This window comes from Saimiri boliviensis, chromosome 13 (genome assembly GCF_048565385.1).
Source record: "Saimiri boliviensis isolate mSaiBol1 chromosome 13, mSaiBol1.pri, whole genome shotgun sequence".
In the NCBI taxonomy this organism is placed as follows: Eukaryota; Metazoa; Chordata; class Mammalia; order Primates; family Cebidae; genus Saimiri; species Saimiri boliviensis.
The window spans coordinates 113,449,749-113,466,736 of NC_133461.1; the positions used below are offsets into that span (position 1 = coordinate 113,449,749).

At 44.4% G+C, this 16,988-nt stretch overlaps 1 protein-coding gene across 5 annotated transcripts in view; it reads right to left on the reverse strand.

The window, feature by feature from the left end:
• The window catches only part of FBXO25 (F-box protein 25), a 62,988-nt gene that overhangs the window by 7,993 nt on the left and 38,007 nt on the right, over positions 1–16,988 (reverse strand). For 2 of the 5 annotated variants that reach the window (XR_012513346.1, XR_012513345.1), the window contains exons 8-11: positions 11,183–11,365; positions 6,827–6,970; positions 2,259–2,285; positions 1,129–1,278 (exon numbers count right to left, since the gene is read on the reverse strand). Coding sequence is in view for 3 of the 5 variants with exons in the window: in XM_039461054.2 (XP_039316988.1) it covers positions 1,189–1,278; positions 2,259–2,285; positions 6,827–6,970; positions 11,183–11,365 (444 nt within the window). In the remaining 2 variants the exon portion in view is untranslated. Of the gene's footprint in view, positions 1–99; positions 1,279–2,258; positions 2,286–6,826; positions 6,971–11,182; positions 11,366–16,988 lie in introns of those variants that run through there. The other 3 variants (XM_039461054.2, XM_074384223.1, XM_003940710.4) reach the window with 2 other exon arrangements.

Consider the following 16,988-nt stretch of genomic DNA (forward strand, 5'->3'; position numbering starts at 1 on the left):
GAGGCCCAGGTATTTGCATCGCCTCAGGGGAAACTATAATTTGACAAATAAATTCATTCCTGGCCATTTGTGTCAGCTCACAGAAATGGGGCTGCAAAATCCAGAATCTTTTTTTATTCCTATTTATAAAGCTATAAAATTACAATTTTATTATGCTTAGAGCAAAAAAAGTAGAAATGATTTGCTTGGGTTCCTTGACCCTATTCAAAAATGGAAATATACAACAACACATTTCTATCCTATGCCTGCTGAGGGGATTTTTCACATTCTTTTCAGCATGCACAATAATCTTTGGGTGGTGGGACTGATCTTCTAATTTTCTGAAACAGACATGCATTATTTTAAAAACAAAACAATCTTTTAAGGACTTAAATATCAAAATCACTAACAACATTGCTCAGTAGGGTGCAAAACTGATGAAGTTTAAATCAATAATCATGATTTATTACTTTGTCTATAAAAGTAGTTTCAACACAAGTGAAGTTTAGACTGCGATGGGCTGTTCCCATCACAGTCCAGGATTATGCACAGACAAGCCCCCACCCCCAGCAGGGGTATTCTGCCAAAGCCTGTGCTGGACACCTAGGAGCACAGGGGCCACTGCCCATTGTTGGGCTGCATATGCACAGCTGATACCCTGATCCAGAGTCTTCAGACAAGAATGACTACCACTGCCCTAGGTTCACTTTGTATTCAAAGAAGACTCATTTGGGCACAGCCAATGTAGTAGTTAAAATGCATTTTGAGAAAAAATAAATATTCTGTACAATGTATTTACAAGCATCAATTGTTTTGTCACCCACCCACAATTAGTATAAAATTGGGAAACTATAATTTGACATTTAAGAAGCATCATTATTGGCCATTAGTGTCAGATCAACACAGAATGTGGAGCTGACCATGTGAAATATTTTTGAACTATATATATCATATCCAAAATTGCACATTTTAATATGCTCAGAAGAAGAGTTTTTAAAGAAGTAAAAATGATTTGTTTGGCTCCTGACCGCCTTCAATGATGAAAATGCAACCACGCACTCCCCGCTTGTGGCAAAGGGGCAGTTCTTCCCAGTCTTTCTGGAAGCAGGAGCTTCCAAGGGGCCTCCACCCACCCCACAGAACACTCACTATGAGCCCCGCACAGACAGCAAGATGCACAGTCTCCAACAGGGATGGCAGGGGCAGCCCTTAAAACTTGAAGAGGTCGATGAAGTGCTGCGGAGACACAGGTGTGAAGCAGCTGTCGGGATCAGCCGCCGTGCAGGGGTGTCCCGAGTCCTGTGGGGAGGAGGGAGACGGTTAGGAGAGGGCCCCACCACCAGCCACACTCCAGTGATGGTGGCTGAAGGATCATAGGCTGCTTGTTAGTGGACCCAGGACCCACCCTCAGAGGTACATGGAAGATAACTTGGATGGCAACGATCAAGACAAGGGCAGCCACAGTCGATTCTATGTAGAGGTTTCCCATGAACTCCTGCTCAGGTAGGACAGGAGATGGTAGCCCCAGGTCAGCTCCTCCAATGCCGAATCTGGTACTGAGTCAGAGGAGCCAGCTGCCAATACCACCCTGCACTACCCCAGAATCTACGAGGCCACGAAAGAAACCACTGGGGACTTTCTGTCCTCTGGTCCCGGCCATTCCTTTGTCCTGTTGTCCTGTTCCTGGTTTACTTTGTTGCACAGGGTTCCCTCCACCCACCATTCATCCCTGAATCAGCTTGCACTCCCCCTGCCTAGAACAGGAGGAGAGTAGGAACATGTGGCCTCAGCCCCTGAAGCTCCTGCTTGCTCCAAGGGAGCTGGCCATGCTCACATACCTAAAGACCCAAAATTATATTTAATATGAGAAGTGGTGAAAGAAGAATTAATTTTGCAGATGAAGACTCACAGAATCTTAGGAGGAACATAGGTAAATGGAACCAGAGGCTATGGGGTCAATGCTGGGTCTCTCCATGGCATGCCCTGGCAGTGCTGCCACCCCAGGTGCTGTGTGGTGAGTTTCATCTGAATGAAGTGTTGACGGGCTTGTCTAGCACCCTCCCTAAGCACGCAGGCATCGGTTTGTGAAGTATTTCATGAACACACTGGTTCTTGATGAGGTGATCAGAGTGGCCACTCAGCCCTGCTCAGGGTCCTGAGAAAGCTCAAGTCAACGAGAGCTGGAATCAAGCCGGGCAGTGGCCAGGACGATGTGCATGAAATGCAACATAATCCAACATTTTCATCCCGAACACATGTGTGGCAAGACAGGGAAGTACCTTGAATAGTAAAGCAAGATGGTAGTCCTTTGAGATCGTGAAGAAAGAATCAGGAAGGAATGCAGTGAAGGAAGGGAAAAAAAGGAAACGTTAAGATTAGAAAGAGCCAGACTGTATTTAGGCATTCAGGTTTGATTCATATTATTTACAAAAATAACTAAAAATATCAGGTAACTGAATTTGGACAGTACAAGGTTATTAAAAGTAAGCAAACGAGGTATCATAGGATAACTGAAATTCCCAAACTACTTGAAGACACAGTCTTAAATATATCTGCACCTTTACATCTCAAATTGGCAACTAGTAAGGCTGGAGTGGTAAATAGTCTTCAAAATTATTCACTCTAAAAGAAATGCTGATATATCCATGTGCAGTTTATAGTAAAACTTCATAGTTGACTTTTTGGGGGAAAAGTTCTGTTTAGCTTTTATTGTCCAGAGGGTCTGCTCTGTGCTAAATAATGCACATTAACTCAATTTCACACATGCCCTTAAGCCAGCCTCCACCTCTGACACTTGTTTCTCCAGGCCAGTGGAGGCCACTTTCCAATACAGACCCAAGCCTCAGCAGCTGCCCCCTGTGCTGTTTTCCCTGCTGGTTCAGGCTGCTACCAGCAAAGCAGCTTCCTCACAAGACCAGGACCACCAGACCGTGGAGGCCTCATCTTAGATTCTGGCTCCAACTTTGCTCCTGATGTCCATACAGGCCTGTGGGGTGAACGCCAGGTGTCCAGTCCTCTATTCTGGCAACTGATAAACCAAGAAAGAAACAGGACATAAGAATGCCAAACGCTCATCCTGGCTTCCCTAACTCAGCCTACAAGTCTACAGTTTTTAACTGAGGTTTTGTACAGCTGGGAGAAAACGCCACCCCTCTCAGTGACCCTGAGTGCAGGGTGCACCAGTGGACCCTCCCAGGGCCATCGAAGTCAGTCTTTGGCTGTAGAGCTTAACTCAGCCCAGTTACTTACAGACTGTGTGGAAGGCTAACTAAAGCAGGTAGACAAGTTAAAACATAGCTCCAATATAGTAGAACCAGAACAGACGGGAATCCAGCTTGGGAGCAGATGAAGTGGCCCCACAGCACTGCTGACTGGAGAGCTCCAAGCTTATGTACTGTGGGAAGTGACAAAATGACAAAATGCGGACTCAAAACAGATGCACCATGGTGTCAGCTCATGACCAAGTCCCAGGGCCAGGTAAGGATTTAGAGTCACCAACACCCAGCCTCATTTTAATAGCTTTGATATTACTTTGGTTTCTCAGTCAACACAAACTACTGGGTGCTACACAAACACAACCAAAAAAACAAAACATAGCAGTAACCCGAAGCCTAAGTGCCATTTTCTGAGCACCAGCTATGTGCCAAGTTGCCAGGTAGAGGAACGTTGAGGCTTCACAGCTCCTCTGTGTGGTGGGTCACGGTGTCAAACCAAGACCCTAGGAGGGGCGGTAAGTGCAGGAGACCCCGAGGCAGGTCCAGGTCTGCCTGACTCCAATCTGGGCTTGGCCCACCAGGCAACTCACATCTGGATAGCCAGTGGGAGACAGGGCAAGAAGTACCTGACATTTTCAGGGGTTAAATTGGGAGGAATGGCTCTTTGTAAACACTTCCATGCATGGATTCAGAACTAAAAACGTGGACTGTGACTGCTGCCTTCTAGAATGATATTCAGTGGGAGAAGCTGTGAAGTGGACATCACAGCCTCTAGGGACAAGACATGAACCTCCCAGAACTAAAATGGGCAGCTGTCTTTGCTAGGAGAGACTTGTTCTCAATTTCCATGATATGATCAAATATGTTAAGAAGGTTCACTAAATACAAGAATGGCAAAGCAAATTCTTTTGGAAGGCTAAACATCATCTCTCAATGTATAAAAAAAAAAATCAGAACTTAGATATTTCAGGAAACTAGATGTATTTCCCAAATCCAAAACTTCTGAGCACTGACATGATGCTGCAGTGGAAAATTATACACGTTAAATACAGAACACGAACTTTGTTTCATTATAAAATTACTAAAACATTGTATGAAATTATCTTCAGGCTCTGTGTATATGAAACACAGATAAAAACAATCTGAAATCTGAAACAATTCCAGTCCTAAGCATTTCAGATAAGGGAGACTTGATCTGTTCTGCCCAACAATGTAGAAGTGAAGGAGTTTTTCTTCGTTAGTTGCTCAACAGACAGGGAGAGCTCCAATATTCATACATATTGTTCTAAGAAAAATACTATCATCACATACAAAACTGAAAGCCTTCTATCCCTTCTATGAATGATATTTTCCCCTATAAAAGTATCACTGCTTTTAATAGTTCTATAGTACAAAACAATCTGCTCAGGAGAAAAAAGAAAAGTAACTCTCAGGAGAAACACTAACTCAAATTAGAAAATACCGTATTATGCCCACTCTTAATCTGTGATTGAAGACACAGCCACGTGTTTTCAGTGTTTTAATATTTCCAGAGTAGAACACGTGTCAGTTCTACAAAGAACTACACAGAAGGGGGGCCCTGTTCCCTGCAGGGTCAGGTGTCAAAGCTGGCTGAGCACCTGGACCTCACTCACTTGGCCCCTTTCCTTCTGTCCACAAGCATCTGCCTGTGGCTTCTACTGCAGACAACTCACCTCCATATTTTGCTTTTTGTGCCCTGTAACTGGGGAGAAAAGAATAGAATGAGGGCTCTCTCCTGTTTATCTGTAATCTTACTGTTGAACTGATTTGTTGGCTTCACCAAGTTGAGAATAAACTGGAATCAAGATGTTCCTGCTCTTGAAAGATAATGTTCTACAAAACAGTTGTACTACTGCAAAAACACATAATACAACTTGAATCCTTTTAATTTCAGAAAAGAGGAGTCATACCAAAATAGAAATCAGAAATAAAATCTCATAGTTATTCTGTTTACCTTTGATATACCAAATAAAACTATTAAAATGATGCAAGAAAAACACATCTTTGCATTCTCTGCTCAACCATAGATTAATTTTTAAAGCCACACTATGTAATTGGAAATGAAAAAATGAAATGCAATTATCTCTTTCCAACAACTTAGAGCTTGCCTTTGGACCCATCTGATAACAAATTTAGATAAATGTAAAGCAAAAGAAGTAATCATAATAGATTACGGTGTCTATTAGGCAAAAGCTTCGTCTCCCTAGACCTAGCGAAGGCAAGAGCAGAGATAGCCTACTCCTCCAAGAGGCAGGGCCTCATCTAGACCAGGGACAGTCAGTGGGGGCTCCCTCTGCAGAGCAGACAACTCAGCAGGGTCACTCCAGGACCAGCTTCTGCCTAGTTTCAACATTTCTTCCCCCATAGTGAAACCTCACAACATGAAACATGTTCAAATGCGAAGCAAACCAGGGAAACACACTCCAGGGTGAAACAATATTAACGTGTTAAGAAAAAGTGGATAATGGCCAAGTGCCATGGCTCATGCCTGTAATCCCAGCAGTTTGGGAAGCTGAGGCAGATAGATTGCTTGAGTTTGGGAGTTTGAGACCAGCCATGGGTAACATGACAAAACCTCATCTCTACCCCCATTACCCCCACAAAAATCAGCTGAGCTTGGTAGCTCTCCTCTGCCATCCTAGCTACTCAGGAAGGTATCTCACTTCAGCCATCCCCAGCTGAAGTGGGAGGATCACTTGAGCCCAGAAGTCGAGGGTGCAGTGAGCCATAACTGTGCCACTGCAGCCATAACTGCCTGGGTGACAGAACAAGACTCTGTTTCAAAAAAAGAAAAAAAAAAAAAAAAGATTGAATTAGCCGAGCATGGTAGCACCTGCCTGTAGTCCCAGCTACTTAAGAGGCAGGAGGTTGAGGCTGCAGTTATGACAAAACTGCACTCCAACCTGGGTTACAGAGTGAGACCCTATCTCAAAAAACAGAAAAGAAAATTAAAAAAAAGAAGCATATAGACATTTAACTCTGACTGTGGAAAACACTCTTTTCAGAAACACAGTCTGGATGGTGAGAACAGGAAGAAACTGGATGAAGGGATGAGGTAAGTAACAATAGTCTTGTTAAGTTCTGATCATATCAATGAGAAAACTGCAGATTTTAAAATCTGGGACTTCTCTATGGACCCTTTTTCTCTAAGAATGTGGCTTTGAGAAATGAAGCCCAAGCTGGTCCTAGCCTTGTAGAGATGTTGGGGACATGAAGGGCCGAGGGCTCAGTCTGGGGAAATGAGGAAGGTGCACTTGTCCTCAGATGTGCAGAAGGGTCACACTCCAGCCTTTGACCTCAGGCTGGGGGTCAGCAGGGACCCTGGAGCCACTGCCAGGAAATGCCAGCGGCCGCAACCCGCCTGCAATGCTCTCCTACATACTAACTTCTGCAAAAAGGAGAAGCGTTCTGGTTTTCAGCATTTCTGATTTAAGCCACAAGCTGAATGAACATCTGTTCCCCTACCCCATTATTTGGTAAAATATACCGTCTTACCTTACTTATAACAAACAGTATTTTCCATTTTTTAGTCTTACACTTAAAATATAGGTGATCAGTCTATTTTACCAAATTTTAATCCTGAAATTCCAAGCATGTATTTAAATCGGTACCTTCCAAAAGAGAATGCTGCAGTGCCGACAGAAATGCAGCGTGTCTCCATACTGCTCCTTTGCTGGATAATGTTTCTGAAGTGCAAAGTACATCAACTTCCACTCGATATGTCCTTTTTCTGAAAGGATCAAATGTCTACAAAACTAAACAAACAAAACTCCATTCAGAATCAGCATAAGATGACTTTCAAAGCATAAAGTTAGGTGTAAAACTTTTTCATTTTATTAAAAATTTTTTTTTTAACTTCAGTAGCTTTAGGGGTACAAGTGGGTTTTGGTTACACTGATGAATTGTACAGTGCTAGAGTCTGGGATCTTAGTGCTTACATCACTAGAGAAGTATGCATGGTACCCAGGATTTAGTGTTTCATCCCTCACCCTCCTCCTACCCTTTCCCCTTCTGAGTCTCCAATGTGTATTATACTGCTCTGAATGCCTTTGTGCTTAGCTCCCACTTATAAGTGGGAACATACGGTATTTGGTTTTCCATTCCTAAGTTATTTTACTTAAAATAATGGCCTCCAGTTCTATCCAAAATTATTTTTCAAAGGCAATATAGTACATAAAACAATTATTTGAAATTAATCTCAGTTGGATTAAATCAGTAAGTGACAAATCAAATAAATTGTGTTATGTCTATATATTAGAATACCAAGCAGCTGTTAAACAGACTTAAATATTCCAATCTGGAATGATGTCCATAACATATTATTAATTAAAATAAGTTACACACATATTTGATAAGGGACTTATATCAAGAATATATAAAGAACACTTAACAACTTAATAATAAAAAGACAGATAACCCAATTTAAAAAATGGGCAAAGGACTTGCAAAGACATTTATCCAAAGAAGTCACATAAATGGACATAACCTCATGAAAAGATGCTCTAGTGCAGCCACTCTGCAAAACAGTCTGGCAATTCCTCGAAAAGTTAAACAGAATCCACCATATGACTCAGCCATTCTACTCCTAGGTTCATAACCAAGAGAAATGAAAACATGCAACTACACACAAACTCGAACATGTTCATGGCAGCATTATTTGTAAAGGCCACAAACTTTTATCAAACAAACTAAATGTCAATCAACTGATGAATGGATAAACAAAAAGTGGATATACATAGAGGGGGATATTATTCAGCCTTAAAAAGGAATGATGTTCTGATTTATTCTACAACATGGAGCCGTAAGAACATCATGCAAAGGGAAAGAAGCCAGTTACAAGGTAACAAATGCCATAGATTCTACTTATATTACATGTCCAGAACAGGGAAATACAGAGACAGAAAGGTGACTGGGGGTTGCTTAGGGCTAGAAATGGCAGCTGAAGGGCACAGGTGTTTTTTTTTTTTTTTTTTTTTACTGAGGTGATGCTGATGTTTTGGCTGTGTCCACACCCAAATCTCAAATTGTAGTTTCCATAATTCCCATGTGTCATGGGAGGGCCCTGGTGGGAGGTAAATGAATCATGGGGGCAGGTCTTTCCCATGCTGTTCTTGTGATAGTGAGTAAGTTACACAAGATCTGACTGTTTTATAAAGGGGAGTTCCTGCACATGCTCTCTTGCCTGCTGGCATTTAACATGTGACTTTGCTCCTTCTTTGCCTTCCACCATGATTGTGTGGCCTTTTTCTTAATAACTCACCCAGTCTCAGGTATTAGCAGCATGAGAATGGACTAATACAGATGCCAGTGTCCTAATATTGACTGTAGTGATGGATGCATAAAGTGGGGGCTATTTTAATAAAGGTGTCACCAAAAACAACAATATTACAGAGTGACTTTCAATTATAGTTTTGAAAATGACCAGTGCACAGCTAGATAAATTAATGTGTATGTCTGAATGCGTATAAAAGCCTGAAACAAAACAAAATGCATGTGCTTAAGGAGTAACAGGGCTGCCTTGGGGTGGGGGTTTTTAACTTGTTTGTATAACACTGTTCTAGTCTTTAGGGCTGTTGCTGCAAGGAACGTGTTTTACTTTTGAGCTAAAAATAATCTCTTGTATAACATACTTCAGTCATGGCTTTTGGGGGCTTTGGAAATTATCACGGAGTCAATGAGGAAATCTTGTTTCTAATAAAAATTGAAAAGACTACTTGAAAAATAAAAAGAAGTAGTTACCAGCCTGGTTATATTTGCTATCCATTTCTGTGTTCTCCAGGCAGGCATTGTTAAACATTAGTTTCTAGAGACTAAAAACAACCATAAGTTATCTCATTTCTACTCTAATTTTGTGCTATGCCAGTGTTCACAGGGAGAATACCCTCCTCCCATGGTTTTTCTCCTAAATAAACGTCTGTGACTTTTTTTAACTCAAATGCAACATCCCACCCACCAGATGCTCCAGTAAAGAGCATTTAGCTGACTTTTCCTTCCATACCACTTTGAACCAGTCCAGTTTTCTCAGGTGTCTAGTTTTTACTTTGAGGATGCTTCCTTATCTATGCTTTCTCATAAAAGTTATTTCTAATATGCTTTATTTTCAGGGTCTTAATGTTAGTTACTGAGGCCTGAAGAACAGATCATTATTTTTTGACACTGTGTTTTTACGATTTAGTTAAGAAAATGTGTACAAATGGAGTACCTGCAAGTGCTAATTACTAAATCTAACTTCACTATTCTAGGACATCAGTGCAGAGCAGACATTTACCTTATTTAAAGCAATTCTTTAAGAATGGAAATGACCACAGAAATGGCCAAAAGACATACTTAAGTATGTTTAGGGTCCAGATGTATAAACATCTGCCAGGCACTCTCACTAATGCCTTTTGGGAACAGCTCAGGCCTGCGTGTTATAGGAAGTGTTCCGAGGCAAACTGGGAGGCAGAGAGCTCACCCCAGATGACCTTCATTTACCTCGTTTCCTAGGATCTAAATCCTCCCCCAAAATTCTATCCACACATGCCCAGTACTGACTTAAAATTCAGTCTACTATCCCCTACTCAAATTAACATTGGAATTCTTCTGCTTCTCCGGAACAAGTCCACCTGAGACAGTTTTCCCCAAAGTACCCATACCTCTGCTCGGCTAAATCTCACAGGCTTTTCTTTCTCCTCCTATTAATCTCTCTGTCCATGGCCTTGAGGATCCAGCTCCCCCTGGTTCTGGGGCCTCTCATTCTATTACTCCGCATTGGGGATGGTGCCCTCAGGCCCTGCCCAGGCCGACCCATTGCCTCCTGTTCTCTCCAGATGCATCTGTCCAGGCCCTAGCTCCACATACTACTTGGATACGCTCCATGAAGCCCTTGTTCAGGCCAGCCCCCTCCTGTGGGAGCCCCCAGCCCATTGGTGTCATCTTCCCGCCCTTTTGCACTTCCCTGCCCGTAACTCTTTTTTTCCCAAGGCAGGATCCTAGTCCTCAAACAAGAACAGAGGCTCTTCTGAAAGCTGCAATTCCATGTGCTTTGCTGGCTCTCCTGAGTTCGCAGGATACAGACGAGGATCCTTCATGTGGTTCGGCCTTTGCTGTGCTTCTTCACCATCCACCCCTCAAACAGCACCCTCCTAATGCTAAGGCCCTGCTCTCTGCCTAGGCCCTGTTGACTGCCTTGCATTCCAAGGGTAGATCATGCTCCTCATAAAAGGCACCTAGTGCCATTCTAGGTCTTCACGGTGCTGACCACAGTTCAAATCCCACCCCGTGAGAAGTGCAACGCGCCTCTTTCTAGCCACCTACCTTACCTGGCTGCGCCCAGCCCAGTGCAGAGCAGGTGCCTTGTACATCTGTGGAGTGATGAGGGGAACCCCCAGTTTGGGGAGAGGCCCAGGAACTGGGCCACAGGGCCTCACTGTGGATGAGGTGAGGAATGAGCAAACCACTCTGGAAAGGCCTCAGGGAGTGACAGCAGAACATGCTTTGTGCTTCCCCACACCCACTCCCAAGGGCAGCAGGCAAGGCAGGGAGGGAGGTGCACTATGGACACTCGGGAGCGGCGTCTACCACGTGCTGAGAACACCTCAGTGCGCAGAGGGGCCTGACTTTTCAAGGATGTGCAGCTTGGTCAAAAGCAGAACTGGAAGCTGATTCACAAAATCAGGAGAAAAGGCAGTAAGCCAGGGACTCCATGCACCTCATTATCAAGAGGAGAGAAAAGAACTTGGCTCTTGCTTTGCTGTTCAGTTTTGGGTTATTTTTAGAATCATGGTTCTTTTTCAATATGAAAAATAAACCTTACATTCTATAGGAAAGAAACCATAGCAATCTCAATAAATTCTGATTGTTCCTGGTTCTTTAGAAGTGGAAAATATCCAGCTATTCTTTCCCTCCAGGTGAGTTTATAGGGTATGGCCCCCAGGCAGACTCTACTAAACTCTTGGCCTGAGGGGACACTGCTGCACCCCACTCACCTGCTTTTCAGCAAAATGGTACTGACATAGCTTCTTCCATAGCTGTCTGTCTTCACTGAGCATATACAACGTGGGGGTCACCTGGCCTAAGGTGATGATGTCCCATCCATCTGAGAACCGGTATAGGATGTTGTTCAGCATGTGCAGAGGAAGGTCGCTGAGGGTGAGGCCGTTGTTCACTTGCTGAAAGGAAAACATAATGGCATCTCATTGAGAAGATGGCCAATGTTTGTTCACACAGTAGCTGAACAGTCAAGCTAGGATGAATGCTTCAAAACATTAGGTAACACAAAAGGAGCTCTCCAGGTCATGCGTTGCAAGGCGTCAAGGGCCTGCATCCACTACCCTGGGAGGGGCTGCACGGCAGGACAGAGCCGGGCTGTTACTGGGTGAGGCCAGGTCTCTGTCAGCACCAAGAGGTCAGCACTCCACTACTGCATCAAGACACCTGGAGAAGGGCAGGTCTGCAGACGTGGCGCTGCTGCCCAGATGAATCCAAAGCACCACGAGGGCAACACAACCCCCATCACCAGCAAGGGGCGGGGCCGGCACCACATCCGTCTGGTTGCCTGGATAGCCCTAGGCCTCGATGGGTCACAGCTGGTCACCCCAGTGATGAGGGAGGTTGACCACGTCATCTGCAAAGCCCCTTCTAGCTTTATAGGCTGTTTTCTTTCTCTTTACTGAAGTGTAATTGATAAACGAAATCTGTCTACATCGGCAGCACGTGGTGTTCTATGCTTGTATGTGTTAACGGAACAACGGTTACGGCCCAGTTTGTTGTATATCACTTCAAGTCATAATCTTCTTGTTTCTGTGGCGAGAAGATTCAAGACCTACTCTTAGTAAATATGAAGTAAAGGATGTATAATTATTAACTGCAGTCAGCATGCTGTGTAGACAACCTCCAGAACAGACTACTTCTGCACTACGGAAACCTTTCACTCTCCGTCCAACATCCCTCCACCTTCTAGCTTTACATTTCTATGACTTCAAGTTTACAAACTATGTTCTCCCTCACACATGCTAGACAGTAAATGCAATCCATCTTCCCTCAGAAGACACATGTGTGTGCACGCGCCAGGCTGAGGAAGGGTGGCTGTCCTTGGCCCCAAGAAGTGGGCTGAATCAGTTCAAAAATTAAACTCTGCTCTGAGGCTGACCTGGAACAGCCCTGGATTGGGTTTGAGGCTCAGACCACTTCAGACTTTTCAGGCCTCAGTTATCTCTAAACGCATCCCTTCAAGCACCTCTTCCTGACAGCAGGGTTCTGGCTGTTTGGGTGGGACAGAGGTTACCTGCTCCCACCTCGGTTCCGGACCCCAATATGGGGTGGTGCTTCTCCCATGTGTTCACCTGTGAGCTTCTGATTTGTGTTTGTTTCTTTTGTTCCCAACAGGTCAATATACGTACTGAGCCACAGGGAGAGCGAGCTTCCTTCTGATGTGTTGTGCCCTTCTATAATCCTACTGTACACAAAGCACAGTGACCATGTACTTTTTGGCTAAAATGAGCTAATGCCATGAGGTGGTTCTCGGAATCACCTGACCTCTGTAACAGTGGAGTGTAAGGAGAGGTGACTGGGGCACCTGTGCCTTGACACCCCATTTTCTTCTCCTGCTTCTCTATAATGTCCTTGCTATGGAAGCACCTTCTTAGGACTTCAGAGTGGAAACTGCTGCAGGGCCCTCCTCATGCATCCCAGCAGCAGCATGAGGAAGGACCGTCAGTGGTGCACTCCGAGCCACCTTTTACCTTATCTAGCGCACTATGCATCTGCCAGACATGGGTGGGGCCTCGACACTGCACTCCAACATTCTGGACAGAATCATGAAGCTTTTATGGACTGCACCAGTGCTGTCCTGCCCTGTACCATCCCTTTACACTCATCCCCACACACGGGTTTTTTGCCCCTACAGCTGATGGGACCCACACAAAGGGCAGGTGTCAGCCCTGTTGTAGGCTATGGAGCTGCACAGTCTAAGAGATATCACTTCCCCCGCTGCCAGCGTGGTGCCCATAGGCTCTCCGCAAACTTCTTTGCTCATTACTGATGAGTCTGACACATTTGATTCAAGTCTTAACCCATCCTTTCATCTTTATCATCTAGCGTATGGCAGAGAGTACAAAGAAAAGAGAATATGGCCAGGCTGGGTGGCTCATGCCTATAATTCCAGCAACTGAGGAGGCTGAGGTGGGAGGATCACCTGAGCCCAGGAATTGAAGGCTGCCGTGAGCTATGATGGTACCACTGCACTCCAGCCTGGGCAACAAAACAAAAAGGTAACATGCATGCAAATCAACCCCAACGAAAAGTCTAACACTCTCACAAGAATTATGTCTTCCAGGTGCTTCATTTTTCTTCCTACTGAGAAAAATTTCTGTAGCAGACTAGAGTTTAAAAATATTCTGCTGCCTAAATCATAAATTTTAAAGGTAGTATGAAGAAAAACAATCCTGGATTAGTAGAGTTATAGAATCTGGTGTGACAACTTGGCATTTGGGATTTCTGGCAGAGTCCAGTTTTACAGCCCTGTTAACGGCTGTAACAAGAGGGTGTACTAGGAATGCCAGCACTTGTCATCCAAACAAAATCTTAAAATGCGACAAGGCACAGAAGTCTTGCTGAACATGTCAGAAATCCTGCTGCGTTTTTCCCCGCACCTCCTCCTCCACCGATTCACTACCTGCTCTTTGCCATCATGAAATCTCTCACACCTACACTGCACTGGAAGGAAGAAACGATGCTGCTGCTTTTCTTACTTTAGGGCAGTCTCAGCTATTGTGTGCTATTATCAATGATTCCCATTTCTCTGTGGAAGCACTTCTGCTAGCACACCACACTCTTAGCCCCTAGATCCAGAAGTTCCCATACCTTCTCACAGGAGTCAATTCTGCAACTTCTGGGAATTTTGTTAGCCAGTTTACTTATTGTTGGTGGCTCAAAGTCAGTCATAGTGGGAATGTGACAAATGCTACAAATCAAACCTCTTGGCCCTGGAGAGCCAGTTGTTAAGCACTGACTAATATACCACCACCTGGATACTTTCCCCTAATTCTTTAAGCTCCACCTAAAACATCACTTCTCTTATTAATCAATGTGATGTCAACGGCCCTGTGTGCATCTGTTATAACACCCCCACTGAGTTCCGTGATGCATCATGTGCTCTTCTTCCTGGGTCCCATGGAGGCCTCATGCTAAGGCCCATGCCTGCTAATGCAGGTGTCCCAACTCACAATGGGCCTAGCAGTGCTGACTGGGTGAGGAAGCACGTGAACGCATACCTGTGTGCCTACTCTGACTGAGTCACAGAGATGTGCACAGGAAAGCCAATTCATCAGCACTAACATATCTTCAAATGCAGCTTAAACAGCCAAGTATATTTGTTCTACAGGAAAAAAATTCTGACTTGTTCTACAAGAAAAAAAATTTCAGGAACTTTTCGACATGAATATACATTAAGTTTCTGCTTACTTTTGGGACTACGAGAATTTAGATTTAACGGATGTCAAGGCATTTCTTTTTTGTTTTTTTAGACGGAATTTCATTCTTGTTACCCAGGCTGGAGTGCAGTGGCGCGATCTCAGCTCACTGCAACCTCCACCTCCCAGGTTCAAGCAATTCTCCTGCCTCAGCCTCCCGAGTAGCTGGGATTACAAGTGCCTGCCACCACGGCCGGCTAAATTTTGTATTTTTAGTAGAGACGGGGTTTCACCACATTGGCCAGGGCTGGTCTTGAACTCCTGACCTCAGGTGATCCACCCTCCTCGGCCTCCCAAAATGCTGGGTTTACAGGCGTGAGCCACTGCACCCAGCCAGAGATGTCAAGATATTTCTTCTTGGAATAATCTAGAAGACAAAGATGATGGTCAGCTCACTGGAGAAAGCTGGCCCCTGTGTCCTATGAGGCTGAGATGGCGAAACTTCAGGCAGTATGCTCAGACTTCCACTTTCAGGGATCCGGGGAGGCTCTCACCTGCCATGTTCTGACCCCAACTGCTTGAGTCACCTCAAAATTCACATAAGTAAGTGTGAGGCAGCAATATACCATCAGCCAGCAGGTCAGGAGACCAGATCTTCACCTTAAGCAGCCTCAGACCAATTTGGCTGACTGAGTCCGGCATCCACAAATGCAGCTTGGTTAACTGAGCTGTAAAGTTCTCTTTCTACTGGTTTCAAGTAACACTCCCAGAAACGTAAAACTCCTGTGGCCAACTCCTACAAGGGAACCTGACCCTCCTCGAGGCTAGAATCAGGGCACAGGGTCCAGAAGCCAAGCTCCTCACAGAGGCACATGCCACGCCTCCTGCTCCAGAGAGCACTCAGGTGCTGCTGTGAAGAGATGCCAGGCAGTATGCAACTGTGAATCAAACAGAAGAAACAAGTTTAAGGTCTTTGATGCTAAGATGTGAGTGGAAATGATGAAAACTGGCACCTTTGTGTTATCATCTATGCTCTTACTCCTCAAACATTAATCATTAATTTCACTTTTGTGCCTTATTTTTCCCACTTGATCAAAATGATGCTATGTAACACCTATCCATTTGTGCGGAGGCAGAGAGGTACTACCATGTTATAAGTGTGCTCTGCCCACCAGGGCTGTGGGAACCACCCCAGGCCAAAAGCAGAGTGTCTTCTCCTTTCACTGGCTATGTGCAGCCCTGAGTGGGGCAAGCTGGGGCCACATGCACTCCTATTATCCCTCAGCCCGTGCCTCTTCTTAGGTAGTATGAACAGGAAGAAGACATACAGCTGTGCCTTCCTGCTCTGCCTCAGCCCACCCAGTCAAAGGTGCAAACCTCTCGCTTGCTTTCCCCTTTCTCTCCTCTTGTTGAGGTATGGCCCCATCCTTGGAGCTTCTTTGCTGTCCCCACTGGTCTGAGGCTGACATTCAAACACATCTCTCTCCAAAGAATGCAGAGCCACTAATCCTAGCTGGAACTTCCTAGCCAGAGCAGAATGGCTCCTTCCTAGGCTTTCCCAAACAACCTCTTCCCTGGGATCCTGACCATGAAAACCCACTGTGGACAACAACATTCCCTACTCTCTCCCCAGAGGGCCACCAGCTGGTCATCACTACCATCTGCCTCATTAGGGGACTTGGGCCACATGGTCTGGCCACTCATGTCAGGACTTCTACAACAAGCCCGTGCCATGTATAAGTGTCTTACAGATGAACTTTAAGCACAACCCATTTACGCATGGGGAACACAGCAAAAGAAGCAGTGAAGAGCCACCCTATGCAAGCTCTGAACTACTGTAGGGTCATATCAAGACAAGAGAACACAGTCCAATGTTTGTAACAAACTTGCTTAACTCCTACTAATGCTGAATGTTAGATTATTAATGATAATGTCAGACTTATAACTAGACAATCATCATTCTTTTTGTAAATCCCATATTAGATGGCAAATAAACAGCCAAAAGTTAAGGCATTCAAAGGACACTTGAACACCCCTCCTTTAATGTGGAACCTGGGGTGCAGTGGTAAAAGGTAACTATGAGCCCACCAGTACAACCTGCAGAATCTTTGTACCACAAAGGCTGCATCACTCAGACCACTAAGATATATCTTCAGTTTATTCTTTTTCTTATTATTACTAGAGATAAATAAAACACTATCTAAAATATTGGGGCAATGGTGTTAACATTTTTCTTGTTGAAACTAGTTACCAGAATAAAGAAAAAATATCAAAAACAACTGAGGTGATTTGCACCTTCTTTTGGCCTTGTTTATTGTTGCCAAGAACTATAAACACATCCCCAAATAAAGACAGCAAGGAAGAAGACAAAAAATTAATAACC